Below are 17,119 nucleotides of genomic sequence, written 5' to 3' on the forward strand. Positions count from 1 at the left end.
GGACTTGACATTTTCTCAAGGACCTCCCACAGATAGTGGTAGTTTTTCATCTCAACAGTTTTGGTTATTACAGTTTTACTCTCCTCCTAACTTGACATTGAATTGATTAAAAACTTTTTTCCCGTTTGTTCATCTCTGACCTTTAACCTTAACCATTTTTTTGTAATGTCTAAATTTGATTGGATGCCATGTTTTCTTTCCTTAATGGGTTTTAACAGATTGTATTTCTATATTTTTAATGTTATAATGTGACATTAATTTAAATATTGTCTATACAATATTGGTTATTGGTATCAATTCCACTAATTCCTTTATGTTGCATGATTCCATGATTAACCAGCCACTGCGTGCTCAGACATGGCTCCGCATAGCAAGCCACACATTACATTTGACCTTGAAATTTTGCTACAAATGGTTGCATTTTGTGACCTCTCCTCTCTGAATTGTAGTAGAATTGGCCTATCCCATTTGAGTCCCCTAGCGGAGGAAAATGGGCCTACAGTGAGAAATTGAAAATAAGGATGAGCGCCATGTCTGATCCTCCGCTTGTGGAATAGAGCGGACGGCAGAGCGAATATTTCCCGGGCCGGGGGTCCCGTCGGGGGTTCGGTGTGAATCATGGCCGACAGCGCTGGGATTCAGCAAGGTTCGCCGGCCATCGGGGCCGCGGGCTTGGTTCCGGCCGCTCCTGGAGCTGGGGGGACGGAGGGCTCCGGCGCCGCTGGAGGATCCGCACGTATCGCCGTGAAGAAGGCGCAACTCCGCTCCTCACCTCGGCCAAAGAAACTGGAAAAACTCGGAGTGTATTCATCCTGCAAAGTATGCCATATTTGCAGATGTCTGACTTTTTAAAACTAGCGGCTTATGATGGCTTATTTTTTATAAATGGTATTTCCTGGGCTTGGTTGCAATAGTTTGCAAAATGCAAGCGCAGCAAAGGAAGCCATTGCCGCACTTCATTTTTTCATTTTGCATGCACGAACCAATTATTGAAAACGCGACATCAATAATCTAGTTAATTCAGGCTTTATTAATGCTCCACGACTCTGAAGCAGAGGCCTTCCAGGTGCAAGCTGTTTGTACAATGTTACTATCTGTCTAGGTGGGGGGTTGGTGAACGTAAACACTGGCTTGGCGCTCAGACTTGGGAGTAGCTGGCTGTGTGCACAAGGGCTGCATCCCAGTGTGTGTGTTCGTGCGCGGTCTGACGCTTTCCACGGGAAATGTTACAGTGTCCCCGTGCAGTCTGTCACCGCACGGTATTACATGGAGAGGATTTTATTGGGTTTATGCAGTGTATCATCCGCAGAGAGGGACGGGGTCTTTGTTTTGACAGGGTGACAGCTGCTGGGGGGCGGAGTTTGTTGTTGTTTCAAGGCGCATGCTCAGTGTGGCAGCTCCAGCTGACGGTGACAGGCCTTCTCACCCCACCTCCTGATACTGTACAAAGTCATAATAAATCTCCATTAACCTGAGCGGCATTGTCAAGTTTTAGAGTGTATGTATGCTGGCCCATAATACATTACTGGTAAAAAGGTTTAGTGCCTGTAGTATACAGTTTACTTTCTAGGCACAGATGTGATAGATCAAAAAAGTGACTGATAACAGTAACTCCACCTGTCAATTCAGTTACATTTTATTTATATAGCGCCAATTCATAACAGAAGTTATCTCCTTGCACTTTTCCACTGAGCGGGTCTAGAATTCGTGCCTGTTTTTCCTTAAAAGATAATAAAACTGCTACTCACACTATGACAGCTGAGTATGAATCTATGTTGCACAGATAAAAAAGGTGGTTAATTTGATATAAAGTGGGTTCACCCCATCTTTATTCCTGCTTGTATTCATTTAAACTGTGTTTTTCCTAGGCTGAGGGAGCCTGTAAGTGTAATGGCTGGAAAAGTCAGAACCCCCCTCCTACACCCCCACGAACTGACCAGCAGGTCAGCACAGTCAACCTGCAGGAGCCCTGCCGGAGCTGCTCTCACACCTTGGGTATGTCAGCAAGTCTAGGAAAGAAGCTACATCTGATAATAATACTAAACAGCACAGAGTATGGGGTGTATGTGGTGCCACTGATGAATGAAGAACTTTTACTCTTATAATAATGACAGGAGGTTTACTTTCTGTGTGACAACCATTTTAAGGTTTATTCTTTTCTTCCTAGGTGATCATGTGACCCATCTAGAAAATGTTTCTGAGGAGGAAATGAACAGGCTTTTAGGTATTGTCCTGGATGTGGAGTATCTCTACACATGTGTTCACAAAGAGGAGGATGCTGATACGAAACAGGTCTACTTTTCCCTCTTCAAAGTAAGCCTCTACTTTTACAATCAAGCTCAAATCAAAAAGTCAATCATTATCAGTATTTAAGTCTAATATGAAAAAACACCTGTGCCATAGTTAATGTGTTCAGCATGTGTGTTTATGTGTTTGTTTATATTTGTTTCATTTCTGATTATTATTACTATTCATTTGTTTTAGTTTTTCTTCATTTTTTATCTCTCTATGTTAAGGAAAGAAATATCCATAGTATTAGGATAAATTGTAAATCCTAGAGGGGAGTTTGGTACTATAACCGCTTTTGGGTTTCATACCTCTCCTGCACAATCCCTGCTGTTTAGTTTTTATATACTGTTGTTTTTATCAATTCCTTTGTGCTACTAAATAAATGCTCATAAAATATACAAACACAAAATTTTACAACCTGCATTGTGTACAAGTGAACATACCTCTTTACTGCTTATTTTTCAGCTGTTGAGGAAATCCATCCTACAGATGGGTAAACCGATGTTAGAAACACAGGAGAGTCCTCCATTTGAAAAACCCAGCATTGAGCAGGTATTCACATTTCTACATGTGCATCATTTGCAATACAAAAGCAACACTATTCAACACAAATCAGTGTTGTAGTGTGTACACATTTATTCATTTTCTCTTTCCCAAATAGGGGGTGAACAATTTTGTCCAGTACAAATTCAGCCACCTGCCATCTAAGGAACGTCAAACCATTATGGAGCTAGCCAAGATGTTTCTCAACCAGATCAACTACTGGCAGCTGGAGACACCCTCCCAGAGACGCCAGAGGGTTCCCAATGATGATGCAGCTGGATACAAAGCCAACTACACGAGGTAGCACCACTGCCTGATGCCCTGTTATCATGCATCACACCTGTTGACAGTCATAGTGTTCAAACAAAGTTATTTCCTTGCTATAGATGGCTCTGCTACTGCAACGTGCCTCAGTTCTGCGACAGTCTACCTCGGTACGAGACCACTCAGATCTTCGGCCGGACACTGTTGCGTTCGGTGTTCACTGTGATGAGGAAACAACTGCTGGAGCAGGCCAGACAGGAAAAGGACAAGCTGCCACCTGAGAAACGCACACTCATCCTCACACACTTTCCCAAGTGAGAAAAACAAACAAACATACAGAAACTCACACAGCAGAGACACTCACTCATACACTACAACATGCACACACATTCTCATTATCAAACCACACAGAAGCCACATGCGCGTGCTTGACAAACTTTTTTAATATAGCAAAGTTGTGGTTGTTGTGTTTCCTTCGGCTCAGGTTTCTGTCTATGCTGGAGGAGGAGGTGTACAGCCATAGTTCTCCGATCTGGAGCCAAGACTTCTTGGCAGGAGCGTCAGGAGGGCAGATTCCTATCCACACAGGTAACACACTCACTTCCAGACGTACCCTTTATGTCTTTACCCCTTGGACCATGTGAGAAATGTCACTTAAGAATATGATATATATATGAATATGAATAAAAACATGTTCTTACAGCATTAATGTCCTCTCTGTTGCTCTGTAGTTATCAGTGCGCCCCCTATGGCCAGGCCCTTGTACTACAGCACCAGTCCTGTGTCAGTGGACCCATCCACCTGTGGCAGTGTCAGCCCTGCCAGGAAAACAGCTTCTGGACTGGAGCCAAACCCAGGTATTACAGTCAAACCTGTAATTACTCATAAGGTTACAATGATTCTACGTTACTCCGTAACATCTCACATCTGACAGGAAACAGTGAGCACCAGGGTAAAGTTAACCTTGTGTTTTAATTTAAACCATGTGTTTATGTGTTATAGTGGGATTTGCACCTGACCCTCAGTAGCTAACTTAGATTCATCTTCTCCATCTGACTACTTTAAATCTATCCATTGCCTCAAAGAAGTCTTGTTTTGAAATGGAACAAGCAAAAAGTAGAACTAACCCATTTCCTCAAATACTTATTTGAATTTTGGCCTTAAAGCTGTATCAAGAAACCAAAGTGAAATACACCTCAGAACTGCTCCTAACATACTGAAAGTAAGTCAGTTTTGCCATCATGCATAGACGACAACTGGAGATGAACCTCATAGTAAGCTGACCTTAAATGCTGGGTAACTTCTTGTTTGGATTTAGATACACTGCTCAACTGGTGAGAAGGTGTAAAAGAGACATGTAATGAGGATGAGTACCTTCCTCTGTGTCCGTGCATCACAGTTGGAGAAAAGCGTAAACCCTCAGAGCCTCTCCCCCATGAGGAAAACAAGAGACCCAGGGTGGTGGGTGACATCCCCATGGACCTCATCAATGAAGTCATGGCAACCATCACCGACCCGGCCGCTATTCCAGAGGTAACCACTTATTCTTTATTCTTTGTTTGGATCCCCATTAGCATGAAGTGAAATAACTCTACATAGGAAAAGGTAGACAGTAGAAATAACATAAGCTTTGTCCCACTGACAGCCAGAGGCGGGTATAGGAACATTTTATTGACATCAAACTGATTTTTAGCTTAAAAATTAGCAAGACATAGTACTGCTTTTAAATAATATTTTTTTATGTTTGTGAAAGTCATATAAGGTTTATAGAGAGAATAATGTTCTTCATTTGGCAAGAAATATAATAGATAAAAGGATAAAATATATATATTAGACTACATTTGAATATCTTAGTCCTGACAATGCTTCATACTGTTAATGATTTACTTGTAAGGCCAAGATCCAAGATCGTTTCTGTAAAGGTGCAGTAGTGAGGAGTGGTGTGTAGTAATCTGTTCACACTTGATGGAGACAATGAGAACAAAGTATATCAACACCTCTGTAAAGCTATTTTTTCTGATAGAGACAATGATGTTAGGGACAAAGGTGATCATCATTATTTTATACCTTCCTTCCTGTGCAGACCAGCCTGCTGTCAGCTCACTCTGCACGCGATGAAGCTGCCCGTCTAGAGGAGCGCAGGGGGGTGATTGAATTCCACGTTATCGGTAACTCCCTAAACCAGAAGCCCAATAAGAGGATCTTGATGTGGCTCGTCGGCCTCCAGAACGTGTTCTCTCACCAGCTGCCCCGCATGCCCAAGGAGTACATCACACGGCTGGTCTTTGATCCGTGAGTGTAACCGTACTTTATCATCACTTTCAGAGATGTAGTGGAGGTGTGGATTCTGACCACAGTACTGTTTTTTTTTTCTGACAGGAAGCACAAGACGCTGTCACTGATCAAGGATGGCCGTGTGATCGGAGGGATCTGCTTTCGGATGTTTCCGTCGCAGGGCTTTACAGAGATCGTCTTTTGTGCTGTCACCTCCAACGAACAGGTCAAGGTGAGAGCACTTTCTGTTTCTCAGCTTGGTGTGGAGTTCATGCTACCTGATTGGTCAGTTCTGACTTATGCCTTCTTCTTTTTTTGGCTGTGTTGTTGTAGGGTTATGGAACCCATTTAATGAACCACCTGAAGGAATATCACATAAAGCATGAAATCCTCAACTTCCTCACTTACGCTGATGAGTATGCCATTGGCTACTTCAAGAAACAGGTAACGTGTTATGACCATTAAAGTGCATGGTTCATGCTTGTAACATTGTGATGCAATATTCGTTCTCCCCCTTCTCTCCTGAACCTCTTAATTGTGTTTATATAAAAACATTTACATGAACTTTAATGAAAAAAGTGGACAAAATCTACCATTTAAATTAAGGTGGTTTCACTTGTCTCCAGTGTAAATCAACTTGTTTTAAGAATTGTATTGAATCTGCCTTGTTTTAAGATACTGACACACATTTCAACAAATTTCTTCAAGACAAGTAGAACTATTGCCACTTGGCAGCATTTGTACTGGTGTTTTTACTTACTTTATGTTGTCATTTTTACATGGTCTTGAAAGTCTGATAATGAAAATGAATTTAAAAAAATGAGATGGGTGTGTTTTTTAAGTGGGCTCATTTTTGTAGTGATTGCATAGCCCTGTTTATACAGCTGCAAGAAAACAGAAATCTCCTCCCTCTCAGGGTTTCTCAAAGGACATCAAGGTTCCCAAGGCCAAATATGTGGGCTACATCAAGGACTATGAGGGAGCCACACTCATGGGCTGTGAGCTCAACCCCAGCATTCCCTACACAGAGTTTTCTGTTATTATCAAGAAGCAGAAGGAGGTGTGTGCTTTTGCATTTAAATTACTTATTTAAAGTTTTCTGTTTTTGTCTGTGCCCTCACTACCTTTTAATCCCTTCTCATTTGTCTCAGATCATCAAGAAGCTGATAGAGAGGAAGCAGGCTCAGATCCGAAAAGTCTATCCAGGGCTTTCCTGTTTTAAGGAAGGAGTTCGGCAGATTCCCATTGAGAGCATTCCTGGCATACGTACGTTACTTACACTGTTGACTTTACAGTATGCAGTCTATCTTTCTCTTACAAAATCACTTTTAATTTAACATTTATGGAAGTCTTAGTATGATATATGAGATTAATTTTAGTTTCTTTATACCAACAGGTGAAACTGGCTGGAAGCCTGTGGGCAAAGGGTAAGTGTGACTCTACTGTACAAGATTTGAACTCGGCAGAGTGCCTTTCCATTGCTTCACTCAGTGACTGGGCTACTGTATTCCCCATAATGGCAAAAGGCAGGATTTCTAACTTGAGGACTCAAGGCAGAGACACAAGTTAGGGTCAGCAACAATACAAACTTGATAAACTTGCACGAACGGGATGGGAAAATCACTCATATTAATGTCTTGTTATAACATATCTGGACATGTCAAACTAGCTAATAGCACACCAAACACTTTCAGTACTGTCATCTTGTAACTGTAATACAGTTACACACCCACTGTCTACTTCACAAACTCGATTGTATGTTTTCTGTTCCTTATCGTACTTTAGGAAGGAACTGAAGGACCCAGATCAACTGTACAGCACTCTGAAGACCATCCTCCAACATGTGAAGGTGAGGGACAGACACACACATGTACATGCAGACTACCTTTAACACATACACACAGTTTATTCTTACCAGACTGGTCTTTATGTCTTAGAGTCACCAGAACGCCTGGCCTTTCATGGAGCCAGTGAAGAAAACAGAGGCACCTGGGTACTACCAAGTCATCCGCTTCCCCATGGGTATGTATACAGTATACAGGTCACAGTTATCTGACAAGGGAGCAGAGGATTTAAAGTGGAACACACTTGCCAATAAGCAGACCTAATTATCTACAATAATATGTGAAAAACAAATTACTCCGAAAAGTAAGGAAGTGAGGAGTAAGACACTGCAGATGAGGTTTATGGACACATCAGCAGTGCAGACGCATGTTTTCAGACTGGATTGAGGCTGTGCCTTGTGGTTGAAGGATGGTCTCCTTAAGGTGAAGTGCTAAACCTTTCTACAGTATGTGTGTACCATGCTCCAACTGTTTCAGTCCATTCAAAAATCTTTTAGCACTTGTATTTTTAATTTTTAGATTTGGCAGTTATAGTGCCAATCTTTTGGAATAAACATCACATTTAGCACATTCCAGTGGTTTTCATTTATAATTGCTGTCCAAGTAGTATCAATTAAGAATGAAATGTGTCCTTTGTGCACAAACAGAAGACCTCTGGGTTTAGTAGCGTACATATTTAACCTTTGACAGTGTATTGGTCAAACGTTCAAAAGCAGTATAAATGATACAATTCACTTCTTTTTCACTCACAGACCTTAAGACAATGAGTGAGCGTCTGAAGAGCAGGTACTACACGACACGCAAGTTGTTCATGGCTGACATGCAGCGCATCTTCACCAACTGTCGTGAATACAACCCTCCAGAGAGCGAGTACTACAAGTGTGCCAACTTACTGGAGAAATTCTTCTACACCAAGATCAAAGAAGCAGGCCTCATCGAGAAGTAGATGAGAGGAAGAAGAAGTTTCTCCTCACCTTAACAAAGGATGAGACAGTCCTCAGACTATGAATGGTTAAGGTTAGGTTATGGGTAATGCAAAAGATAGCTATATGCATGGAGAAGATAAGAATAGGACTACTGATTCTGGAGCGGTTAGGTTTCAGAAACACATATCTTAATGTAAAAGGTGCGAACAGGTCTCAGATCAGCGCCCCTTTTAATGTTAGATGCATGCCGGTCCAGATCCTGAATCAGTAGCTTAAACTGATATTTACACTGAAAGATAGGCCACAAGGGAAGGCCTCATCGAAGGCCTGTGAGACTGTTGCTGACATTAAGCAAAAGAAGCAGTGTCTTCATATTTCATCACGTATCCCAGAGTCCCATGGAAAAACAGGACAGTGGAGAGTGTCACAGTAATACATGGGCATAAAAGCCTCCATTATTATTTTTGTGTTAGATGTTGAAAGGCAACACAGAATGACAGCTGATTGGAGATTCACCATACACCTTACTTTGTCTCTCTCCATCTCTTCTCCTTTCTTTTCATACTTTCATCCCCTGCCTTTTTGAGTGTCTGCCTCATCCTCAGTTGACTCAGGTAGAGTTGTCATGAGCAGTAACCACATCTTACAGTGTATTAAGTCATTACACAAGTGTTACCTGTGAGGAGCGTGACTGAGAGTTCAGGGTTTTCCTGTCTGTTTAACTCTGTTCCTGTGAGTGTGCACAGCGTTAATGAGGTCAAAGTTTGTCTGTGATGAGTTCATCCTGCCAAAAGAGGAATACGTACTTTAAATTTGTACAGATTTTAATTATTTGAAAGCACTTATACCCACTGTATATTTTAAATGTGTATATAACATATATTTTGTTTCAGAACTTAAAAAAATAATCTTTTTTTCCATAAGCCGCATAGGGCTCTTTGACTATCAAAATGCACTTTTATTTTTCCAAGTATTAGTTAACATAAATAAGCCCTTCTGTTTTCCATATAAATGACCGCTGTTGACTAAGGACTAATTCAGTTATCTAGAGTTTATTCTTATTTATGTGCTGTAATTTAAAAGAATTATGCTAAAGACAAGGTCTTAATTTATTCTTTCTTATTTTTGTCCTGCAGATGGAGATTGATAACTTTATACTTTGGAGATAAATGAAAAGATTGTGCAATACTATGTAGTTTTGCTGTTTTGTAAAAAAGGTGTTTGTACTTTTCAAACTTTAGGAAAAAAATACATTTTGTAATATGTCTGGAAAAATTATTTCATGCTCTTTGTACAATTGGTTTTAATGACATAGTATTAGCCTATTTTATAGACTGAATAAAACAGAAGTGAAGCTAATTTAGTGTCTGTAGTTTTTCAACTCAAGAACATCAAAAATTTTTCTAGTCTTAAGGTTAGTTAGTCCTAATACATTGTTTTCAGTTCAAACATGACAGGACACAGCTTTTTATGTGCCTCTTAAGGAGCCTCTCAGGTCAATAGAGGAACCTGTTTTACCACTAGAAAAAATAATCATGGTACATTGTTGTAAGTTCTTTTTATTTGCATCAGCCAAGCTTCATTTTCAAATGATTTTTATTATTAACTATTCAAGACAGACATGAACACCCTGACACAACCTGAGTTCCAACTTTGATGTGTTAGCCTGTCAGGATAAACAAACTCCCCTCCAATAAAGCTCATCATATTCATTAATTGTATTTCATTGCCATTCTGCCACAGCCATTAATATAAACTAAATGTATGACGCAATAGAGCAAATTAAGAACTGATTTACTGTCACAGTAAATATCACACAGTAGGAGATACAATTTATTAGATGACAATAATATACACATTCAGGATCTTATTATAAAAACACAGAATTTAAGTAAGATGATGACATAAAATTGGAAAATCTGGCCATCTTCAGAAAATTTCTACATTTACCTAGAGATAACGAGGAGAAATGGAGGAGAGAAGAAAGACTAAAGCTTTGCAAAATAAGCAGTGAACAAAGTCACAAAAAATAACACCTAAAACTGATCACAGTAGTTCTTCATCACATAGAGAAATAAAACCTTGAGTCAAAGACAAAATGATCACTGACAATGCCAGCCAACACTCAGAGTTCAGAGAGGACAAACAAGGTAGCTGCTTTCAGCGACATCCAACAAATGACTCATTGTACTTCTCAAATGGCTGCTGGCTGCTCATGGAATTTCTTGATTTCTGCACAGACTTCCTGCCAGACTTCTGCTTGAAAATAGGTGAGCGGAGGAACTGCAAGTCTGTGAACTTGTCTCCACGCCGAAGTTTCCTGTCAAGATGGAAATGTGACTGTAGCATTCATACAGTAAAAAAACATCGTAAATCACTTACAGTAAGAGCAGCATCAATATGTGAACTTACGCATTTAGCGTGGGTTCCTTGTAGTCCACCACCATGGTGCAGCGGCGCTTGCGAGCAGGAACAGGGGTGGAGCATCGGGCATCAGAGGGACGTGAGCCACCACAGGAGAACTTGTGATGAGCTGCAGGGGACAGATTGGTCACATCACACAGACTCAAGCCCCGCCCCGCTGTCCTTACACCAAGCCCACCTGTAGAAATGTGAAGGAAGATGTGATCCAAAAGGAAAAGAAAACAGGAGTTGTATGTATTAATTCACCAGTGAGCAGCTAAAACCCAGAGTGCAATGAAACGCAAAGAGAAGTGACAATACAATGAAAATGTGATCTGGCAAAGCCTCCCAAGTGCTCAGTGACAAAGCTCTTGTCTTTTAGCTGTCGAACTGTGAGATTTTATTTCATCAAGCAGGTTTTAGGAGTGACAAATAAACGTACGTTTCTTGCTCGTCCGGACCATCTGGGGCGTGTGGTGTGGTAAAAGTGGGGGTGCGTCACAGGAGGAATCTCCAAAATTGGACAGGACGTTGTCTATTCTCATCATCTCAGCTTCAACCAGAGGGCTGACGGGGAGCAAGCAGTCCTTCTCAATAACCCCTCTGCGAGATTCTGAAAAACCAGGACAAACACGTGTAACCATCTTTAACAAATTACCTTCAGCAAAAACAGGCACTCAAGCCCAAAAAATGAGGCATTCAACAATTTTCTAAACAATTAACCCTGACGTCTTTGTTATAGGTCACAGAAAATATCACAGTAAGGTCATCATGAGACAATAAGATACCACCAGACCAGCTTTATTTTCTCATTTCATAAGATGCAATTAGTTGATGAAGACTAAAATTCATTCATTCAACAAGAATATGACAGACAGACAAAAAACTCCTTGTCAGATGTGTCTGGCCAACAGATGGCTGTCTATAAAAGCATCTGCTGACATCACACTGCCTGAAGGCAAGCACTTTATTTTATCACCTCTTTTATATCATATCATTTTTAGAATAACGGTTAGTAATTCATATTTTCATGATGTAGCTTTAAGAAATCCAGCAAATACTCAACTTGTTAAATTAACATCCTACCAAAACAAGTGCATTCATCCACTATTCAAGGAAGGACACTGCATGATGGACAATGCTATATGTGTATATAGCTATATAAAAAGGGAAATGTGTTGCCTCCTTCTTACTACTTCCTAAATACTACACCCTGATGCAGACGCACTATAAATTAATATCAGCACCATGTTTTCGTCTGTGGCATTAGAACCTGAGCAATATAAATAACACCGGACACAAAGTCAGCATGTTCTTGAACATTTGCTCACCTTGGTGATTTTCCTGTCCCGACCTCGCTGGGTCAAGGCTGTTAGAGAAGCTAGAGTCAGGGGAGTGATGGAGATGAGCTTCTTCCTTTTCAGGCTCTCCAGCCTTAGGACTTGACTCCTCATCTCTAAAGACTACAAAACAATGAAATAAATTGTTTAATTATAACCATTTAAACTCTAATAAAGAGAATAACAACAAATTAAACATGAAGTTGAAGATAAGAATGACAAGCCCAAAAGCTCACCAGAGATCTCTTGTTTTGGAGGGATGTTTTCTTTCTGTCTGACGACTTTAAAGGGCCGGCCTCTACGAGTGGTGATCACTTTGGTCTTGTCAGGGGAAGTCTGTCTCTGTCTGGTCTTCTGTGGGACATAAAGGCTGTCCTCTGATTCTGAAGATGGTGATGATGAGCTGGACTCATTCAGTTTGGAAACCTCAGGTGAAGCTTCAGTTTGGGCTTGTCCTCTTGGTTGAGTCTCTTCGCTGATGGGCGTGGTCGACTGATTGTCCTCTGTCTTGGCCCTGAACGGTGTGACGTGAACCGTCTCTTCACAGTCAAAGTCAAACGTGTCATTAAATCCCAGTGAGGTGTTGAGTTTGTTCCCCTGTGATGGAGGTGCCGTTTTGGCCCGTGTGGCTGACCGGTCCCGACTCTTGGAGCGGGCTCTGGGTTTGGGATTCTCCCAAGGTTTCTTTAATGGGGCACGCTCTGGTTTTCGACCTCTCTCTGGTTTCCGTGCAGTCGGTTCGGGTTTGGTGCGGGGCTGCTGCTGGGCTTGTTTCCTGCTGGGCCGCTGCTGGTTGTTTTTTTTGGGTGGGACAGGTTCAGGAGTAGAATGTTGAAACTCCTCAGTGTCAACAGGGTCTGCTAAATCTGGTTCTGCTGCTTGCTGTGGCCGATTTGGATTTCTATCGTCACTGTGAATAGGACTTGCTATTAAAGCACTCGAGCCTGCGATCAACGACCTCTTTTCTTGCACACGCTCAGACCTCCTCCTGCTTCTTCTGTCTGCATAGCGACGCCTCACACCCACTGTAGACGGCAAGGTAACCTGCTTGTCACTTTCAGATTGTGCATTCTTTTCAGTGGGCTGAGGGTCTGTGAAGAAAAGGACAAAATCAACATTATCATTAGACCAGTACACAACAGCAGACATGTAGTAATGTTCAAAAGTAATTTGTTCCTCCAATTTCTTTGAAGAATTAGTCAACTAGGTAATCTGAAGAACAGCCTATATTTAAATTTGTTCTGTGGCTCCATCTAAGAATACCATTCTTGGCAGAATGCTTATAAGTTACTTAAAAACATTTTTTGGCATAAAACTACTCAGCTGACCATAAGTTCATTATAATGGCTAATACCTAATATTTACCTGAAATATTAGATTGTGTGTGTGTGTGTGTGTGTGTGTGTGCATACCTGCACAAATTGGGGAGGCTTTGCACACAATGGGCTCATCAAGGTGCTGGCTGGTCCGCTGTCTCCTGTAAATTGAGAGGTAATAAATCCTGACAGTCATAAAACTCAGATAAAGGATGTCAAAAATGTTATGTGATGATTTTTTTTTTTTAAGTTACCTTGTAGAATCCACATGGTGTTGGGGTTCAACAAGGATGTTTGGAGGTTTAGTCTGAATCAACACACAAAGAAATAAGATATTTATTTTACAATGGCACGCAGTACTTCAAACTCATTTACATGTTAGCCAGAATTAGTTAAGGAACAAACAAAGGACAGACCACGGGTCGCCTAGGCGTACCTGTGAAGCACTCACTGCCAGAGCTTCCTGCTCTTTGAGCTTCCTCTTGAGCAGAAGCAGGTGAAGGAACAGGGCCTGTTGCTCCCTTTTAAGCTGCAGGATCACTGCATTGGCCTGCCGCACTTTTTCTTTTTCAGCTTGCAGACCTACAGCCAGCGCCTTGTTGTTCACCTGGACACCCTTCAGGATGGTGTGGGTGGAGTTAACCACTGGGAGAAAACATGTTATTTGCTTGTTTAAGGCAAAACTTCATATTCATGTCAACATCTTCTGCACATATTAATCTGTCCATGCCATGGTTTGGCAATTACAAGTGTATCCTTTAACTCTACATTATCTATATAATTTGATTTCGGTAACGATAATTGCGGTTAAAGTCCTAAAAGTAACGTTTAATCATAAGTGTGATTGTTGCCGTGCACGATGAGTTCTCATTTCCTTACCACTGCTTTTGTTTATCATTCTGGACCGTCCTCTGCTGGGAGCTGAGGCACTGGCCAGCCGTTTGTTCCTCTTCTCCTTCATCCTCTCCTTGATGTCCTCCAGACTCTGCTGGAAGGACTTCTTCTGGGCTCGTTCTCTCACCATGGCTCAGGATCTTTGATTAGTTCAAAGATAGTTTTTTTTTTACATTATCTAACTTATCAACAGCGCAGCATAAAGATAAACATTACCAAAACATATGACTAAGCTAACGTGCTAGCTAGGTTAGCTCGCTCTTAAATCAATCTAACAAGCTATCTTCACTAGCTGCTGTCTGACGTCATGTTTGAAGGCAACGTAAAATTAAGCTTACCAGCATGTGTATATCGCCAAGCTTTTGGTATGTAAATTATCGCTTCAACAAAATGCGTTATTGAGTAAAGTTAGGCAACCAAACAATCCATTTTATCACAGTATCCGACCCTCTCCGCGAGTTGACGTTCGAATTCTGAGCCGCGACTGTTGATTGGTAGGAATTTAAAAACGACGTCACTTCCTCCAAGTGAAATTACCGTTCGCTAGATGGCGCTAATGCATAGCAGAAAGTGAAGTACATTTCCTTGCAGTGAAGATGTAACTGATTTGGTATTCATTATTCGTCTGCATATTCTGATCCTTCGAGACTAAATAGTAGACTACCACACAGCACACCAAATATCTAATTATAATTCTTGGCATTTCAATCAGCCTCCTTTCCCCTTTTCCTGTCTGTCTGTTTGTCTGCAGGATACAAACTAAGCTAAGTGGAGAATATGCACCAATGGGAAATGGAGGTATAGTAAATGGAAATTAGATTAATACTCATCAAGGGTCAGGCTCATTCAGCCCCTCCAAAATGACTAATTGAGTATTTATAATTGACTGCTGAAGATAAGCGCTTGAGTGTGCTCTGAAGTGCTCTGCTGCATGTGGATAGAGCTGATAATTGTGTTAATCTAAAAGCCCACTGATAGGCAATGTTTGAGTTATATTCCTTGAGGTTTTTCTGAAACTCCCTCTCAGCTCTTTCAAAAATAGATTACACAGTAGCTCAGAAAGCAAGTCAATTATTACAGGAATGCAAATATTAATTTGAGCTTGTGACACTATGCTCCAGTGTCCAGACTCCTATCTTGTTTTTAAAATAGGGCCTATATACACACATATAGCTTCATGCATACACACAACCTTCTTAAAGCCACCCTGCTTCCATGTCATAAGTACCCCTTCCTACCCTTCTCACAGTTTGCTCAATAAATGTTCTGTAAATATTGGATTACACTGAATTCCTAGTCATGATCTCATTTACTTTCCCAACTCAAAGTCAAACAGGCATGTCTAACTTGGCAGGGTGCAGGGAAGAAACTTGCACCTTTCCTGCATGGCACTGCAGCTAATGTAACATCCATTTGGACCTTCTGTCAGTGAGGATCCAAGAAAGTGTTCATGACAGCCAACTGAATGGCATATTGAGGCTACAGATGGGGTTTGGTAAAGCTTGGGTGTTGTCAGTGTCACCCACTGAAAACAAATGACTTCAGCAGCGCGCCTCAGCTGTGAAACAGGCATGTACTTTCGGGCGAGACCCTTGAGTAAAGCACACAGACAGTTTTTGATTTAGCTGAATTTTTCACACAAATATTGGCCACTTTGTACGTTCTCAGTGGGATTATTTCCATATTGCTTAGGTAAGGATATGTAGCAGTTAAGCTTTATTACAAACAAAATTGATAACATTTTATTACAGTTGAAAATCCCTCCTAAACTGCAGCTAACATCATACGTTTTTTTTTTTAATAGGTGTGCACTTTTAGTATGGGTTAGAGGTCTGAATAAGTGTTATAGGTATGACGTTCTGTCACTAAGTGAGCCATACAGACCTGTAATGACTCACTGTTTTAATAATAAGATCACTTCTGTTTACCTAAAAGGTGTATTATTCTTGCTAAAAGCAAGTAAATGTTACCGCTGTTGCCTCACAGCAGGGAAATAGTGAGTGGTGCGTTTTGTGTGTGAGTGTTTTTTTTTTGTCTGTATTAAAGAGAAAAAGAGAGAGACAGAGAAGGAGGGAGAGAAGCCGATAGACAGCCAGAGGGACTCCACAGATTTTATCTCAGCTTGCTTTAATGGACAAATCCATCACACAGTCATTTCATGCCACCCCTGACTGTCCACTTGTCAAATGCCTAGAGAGAAACTTATTATCATAGGTACAGGAAAAAGACAGAATAGGATGGACTGATTCAAATTAAAATAGAGTGAGTGTTGTGGCAGCCAGAGAAATTAGGGCACATGTAGATGCAAAGAACAGATGACTACAAACATCAACACACTGCCTTTTTTTGTAAAACAGTAGCGAGTACAAGTCTATTTATCTACTGATGTGATGCACTGATATCATTATTAAGCGATCATAAACTAATCTCTGTCCAGTCAGATCTCAGTCTCACCCGTTGCTGTCCAGACAGTCTGACTGGCCAATGAAAAGATCCTCTGCTCTTTTAACCAGATGAAAAGTATTAGCTCTAATCTGTGCACTCGCCTCAGCTGGGGCCAAGAATACACAGCCCTACTTTTTAAAATGGAAAATGTGCGTATGGTGCTATACTCTCAATTTATGGTAATGAAATCATAACACAGGTTGATAATCATCAACCCCCTAAGCAACCTTTAAGACAGAAACAGCTCCGGAAATCAAATTATGACTTGTTTTATGGATCTCAGATTGATGGGAAACTGTAGGACAGATGACCAGGCAGCCACCTACATCATGTTTTCATACATGCTTTTTTAGTTTAGTTTATCTGACGTTACAAGAAGGAGGACATCAAATCATACACATCTATGAAAAATGTCAAGGATTACACAGTGAAGTCCAAGGCTTATTTGCATTAAGATCCTCGATGTAAAAATAGTCCAGGAGACCTAGCAACATTATACTACCAACAAACCAAAACAATGAATGCCTATATCAATAAAATGACTCCAAATCAACATTTTTTTTAAATTAAATAGTTTATAT

The 17,119-nt window shown here is 40.9% G+C and overlaps 2 protein-coding genes across 4 annotated transcripts; one reads left to right on the top strand and one right to left on the bottom strand.

Annotated features, from left to right (window-relative positions):
- The first annotated feature begins 120 nt into the window (after nucleotides 1-120).
- kat2b (K(lysine) acetyltransferase 2B) lies at nucleotides 121-9,499 on the top strand. Its single transcript, XM_044172508.1, has 18 exons — nucleotides 121-819; nucleotides 1,869-1,995; nucleotides 2,168-2,313; nucleotides 2,755-2,841; nucleotides 2,951-3,132; nucleotides 3,219-3,410; nucleotides 3,581-3,684; nucleotides 3,828-3,953; nucleotides 4,496-4,629; nucleotides 5,180-5,388; nucleotides 5,476-5,602; nucleotides 5,704-5,814; nucleotides 6,287-6,430; nucleotides 6,522-6,636; nucleotides 6,767-6,797; nucleotides 7,156-7,219; nucleotides 7,308-7,392; nucleotides 7,967-9,499. Exons 1-18 carry the CDS (start codon nucleotides 619-621, stop codon nucleotides 8,158-8,160), a joined length of 2,379 nt encoding a protein of 792 aa, XP_044028443.1. The 5' UTR covers nucleotides 121-618; the 3' UTR covers nucleotides 8,161-9,499.
- A 182-nt stretch (nucleotides 9,500-9,681) lies between these two features.
- sgo1 (shugoshin 1) lies at nucleotides 9,682-14,592 on the bottom strand. Of its 3 annotated transcripts, none has more exons than XM_044172510.1 (10): nucleotides 14,432-14,592; nucleotides 14,079-14,233; nucleotides 13,651-13,844; nucleotides 13,454-13,506; nucleotides 13,296-13,360; nucleotides 12,120-12,974; nucleotides 11,875-12,006; nucleotides 10,986-11,156; nucleotides 10,553-10,742; nucleotides 9,682-10,460 (listed from the first exon to the last, which is right to left on the bottom strand). In XM_044172510.1, exons 2-10 carry the CDS (start codon nucleotides 14,221-14,223, stop codon nucleotides 10,301-10,303), a joined length of 1,965 nt encoding a protein of 654 aa, XP_044028445.1. In that variant the 5' UTR covers nucleotides 14,224-14,233; nucleotides 14,432-14,592; the 3' UTR covers nucleotides 9,682-10,300. The 3 variants fall into 3 exon arrangements, with proteins under 3 accessions (XP_044028445.1, XP_044028446.1, XP_044028444.1); XM_044172511.1 differs by having other exon boundaries at nucleotides 10,553-10,673; nucleotides 13,636-13,844; XM_044172509.1 differs by having other exon boundaries at nucleotides 13,636-13,844.
- Nucleotides 14,593-17,119: the final 2,527 nt, after the last annotated feature.

This window comes from Siniperca chuatsi, linkage group LG17 (genome assembly GCF_020085105.1).
Source record: "Siniperca chuatsi isolate FFG_IHB_CAS linkage group LG17, ASM2008510v1, whole genome shotgun sequence".
NCBI classification, from domain to species: Eukaryota; Metazoa; Chordata; class Actinopteri; order Centrarchiformes; family Sinipercidae; genus Siniperca; species Siniperca chuatsi.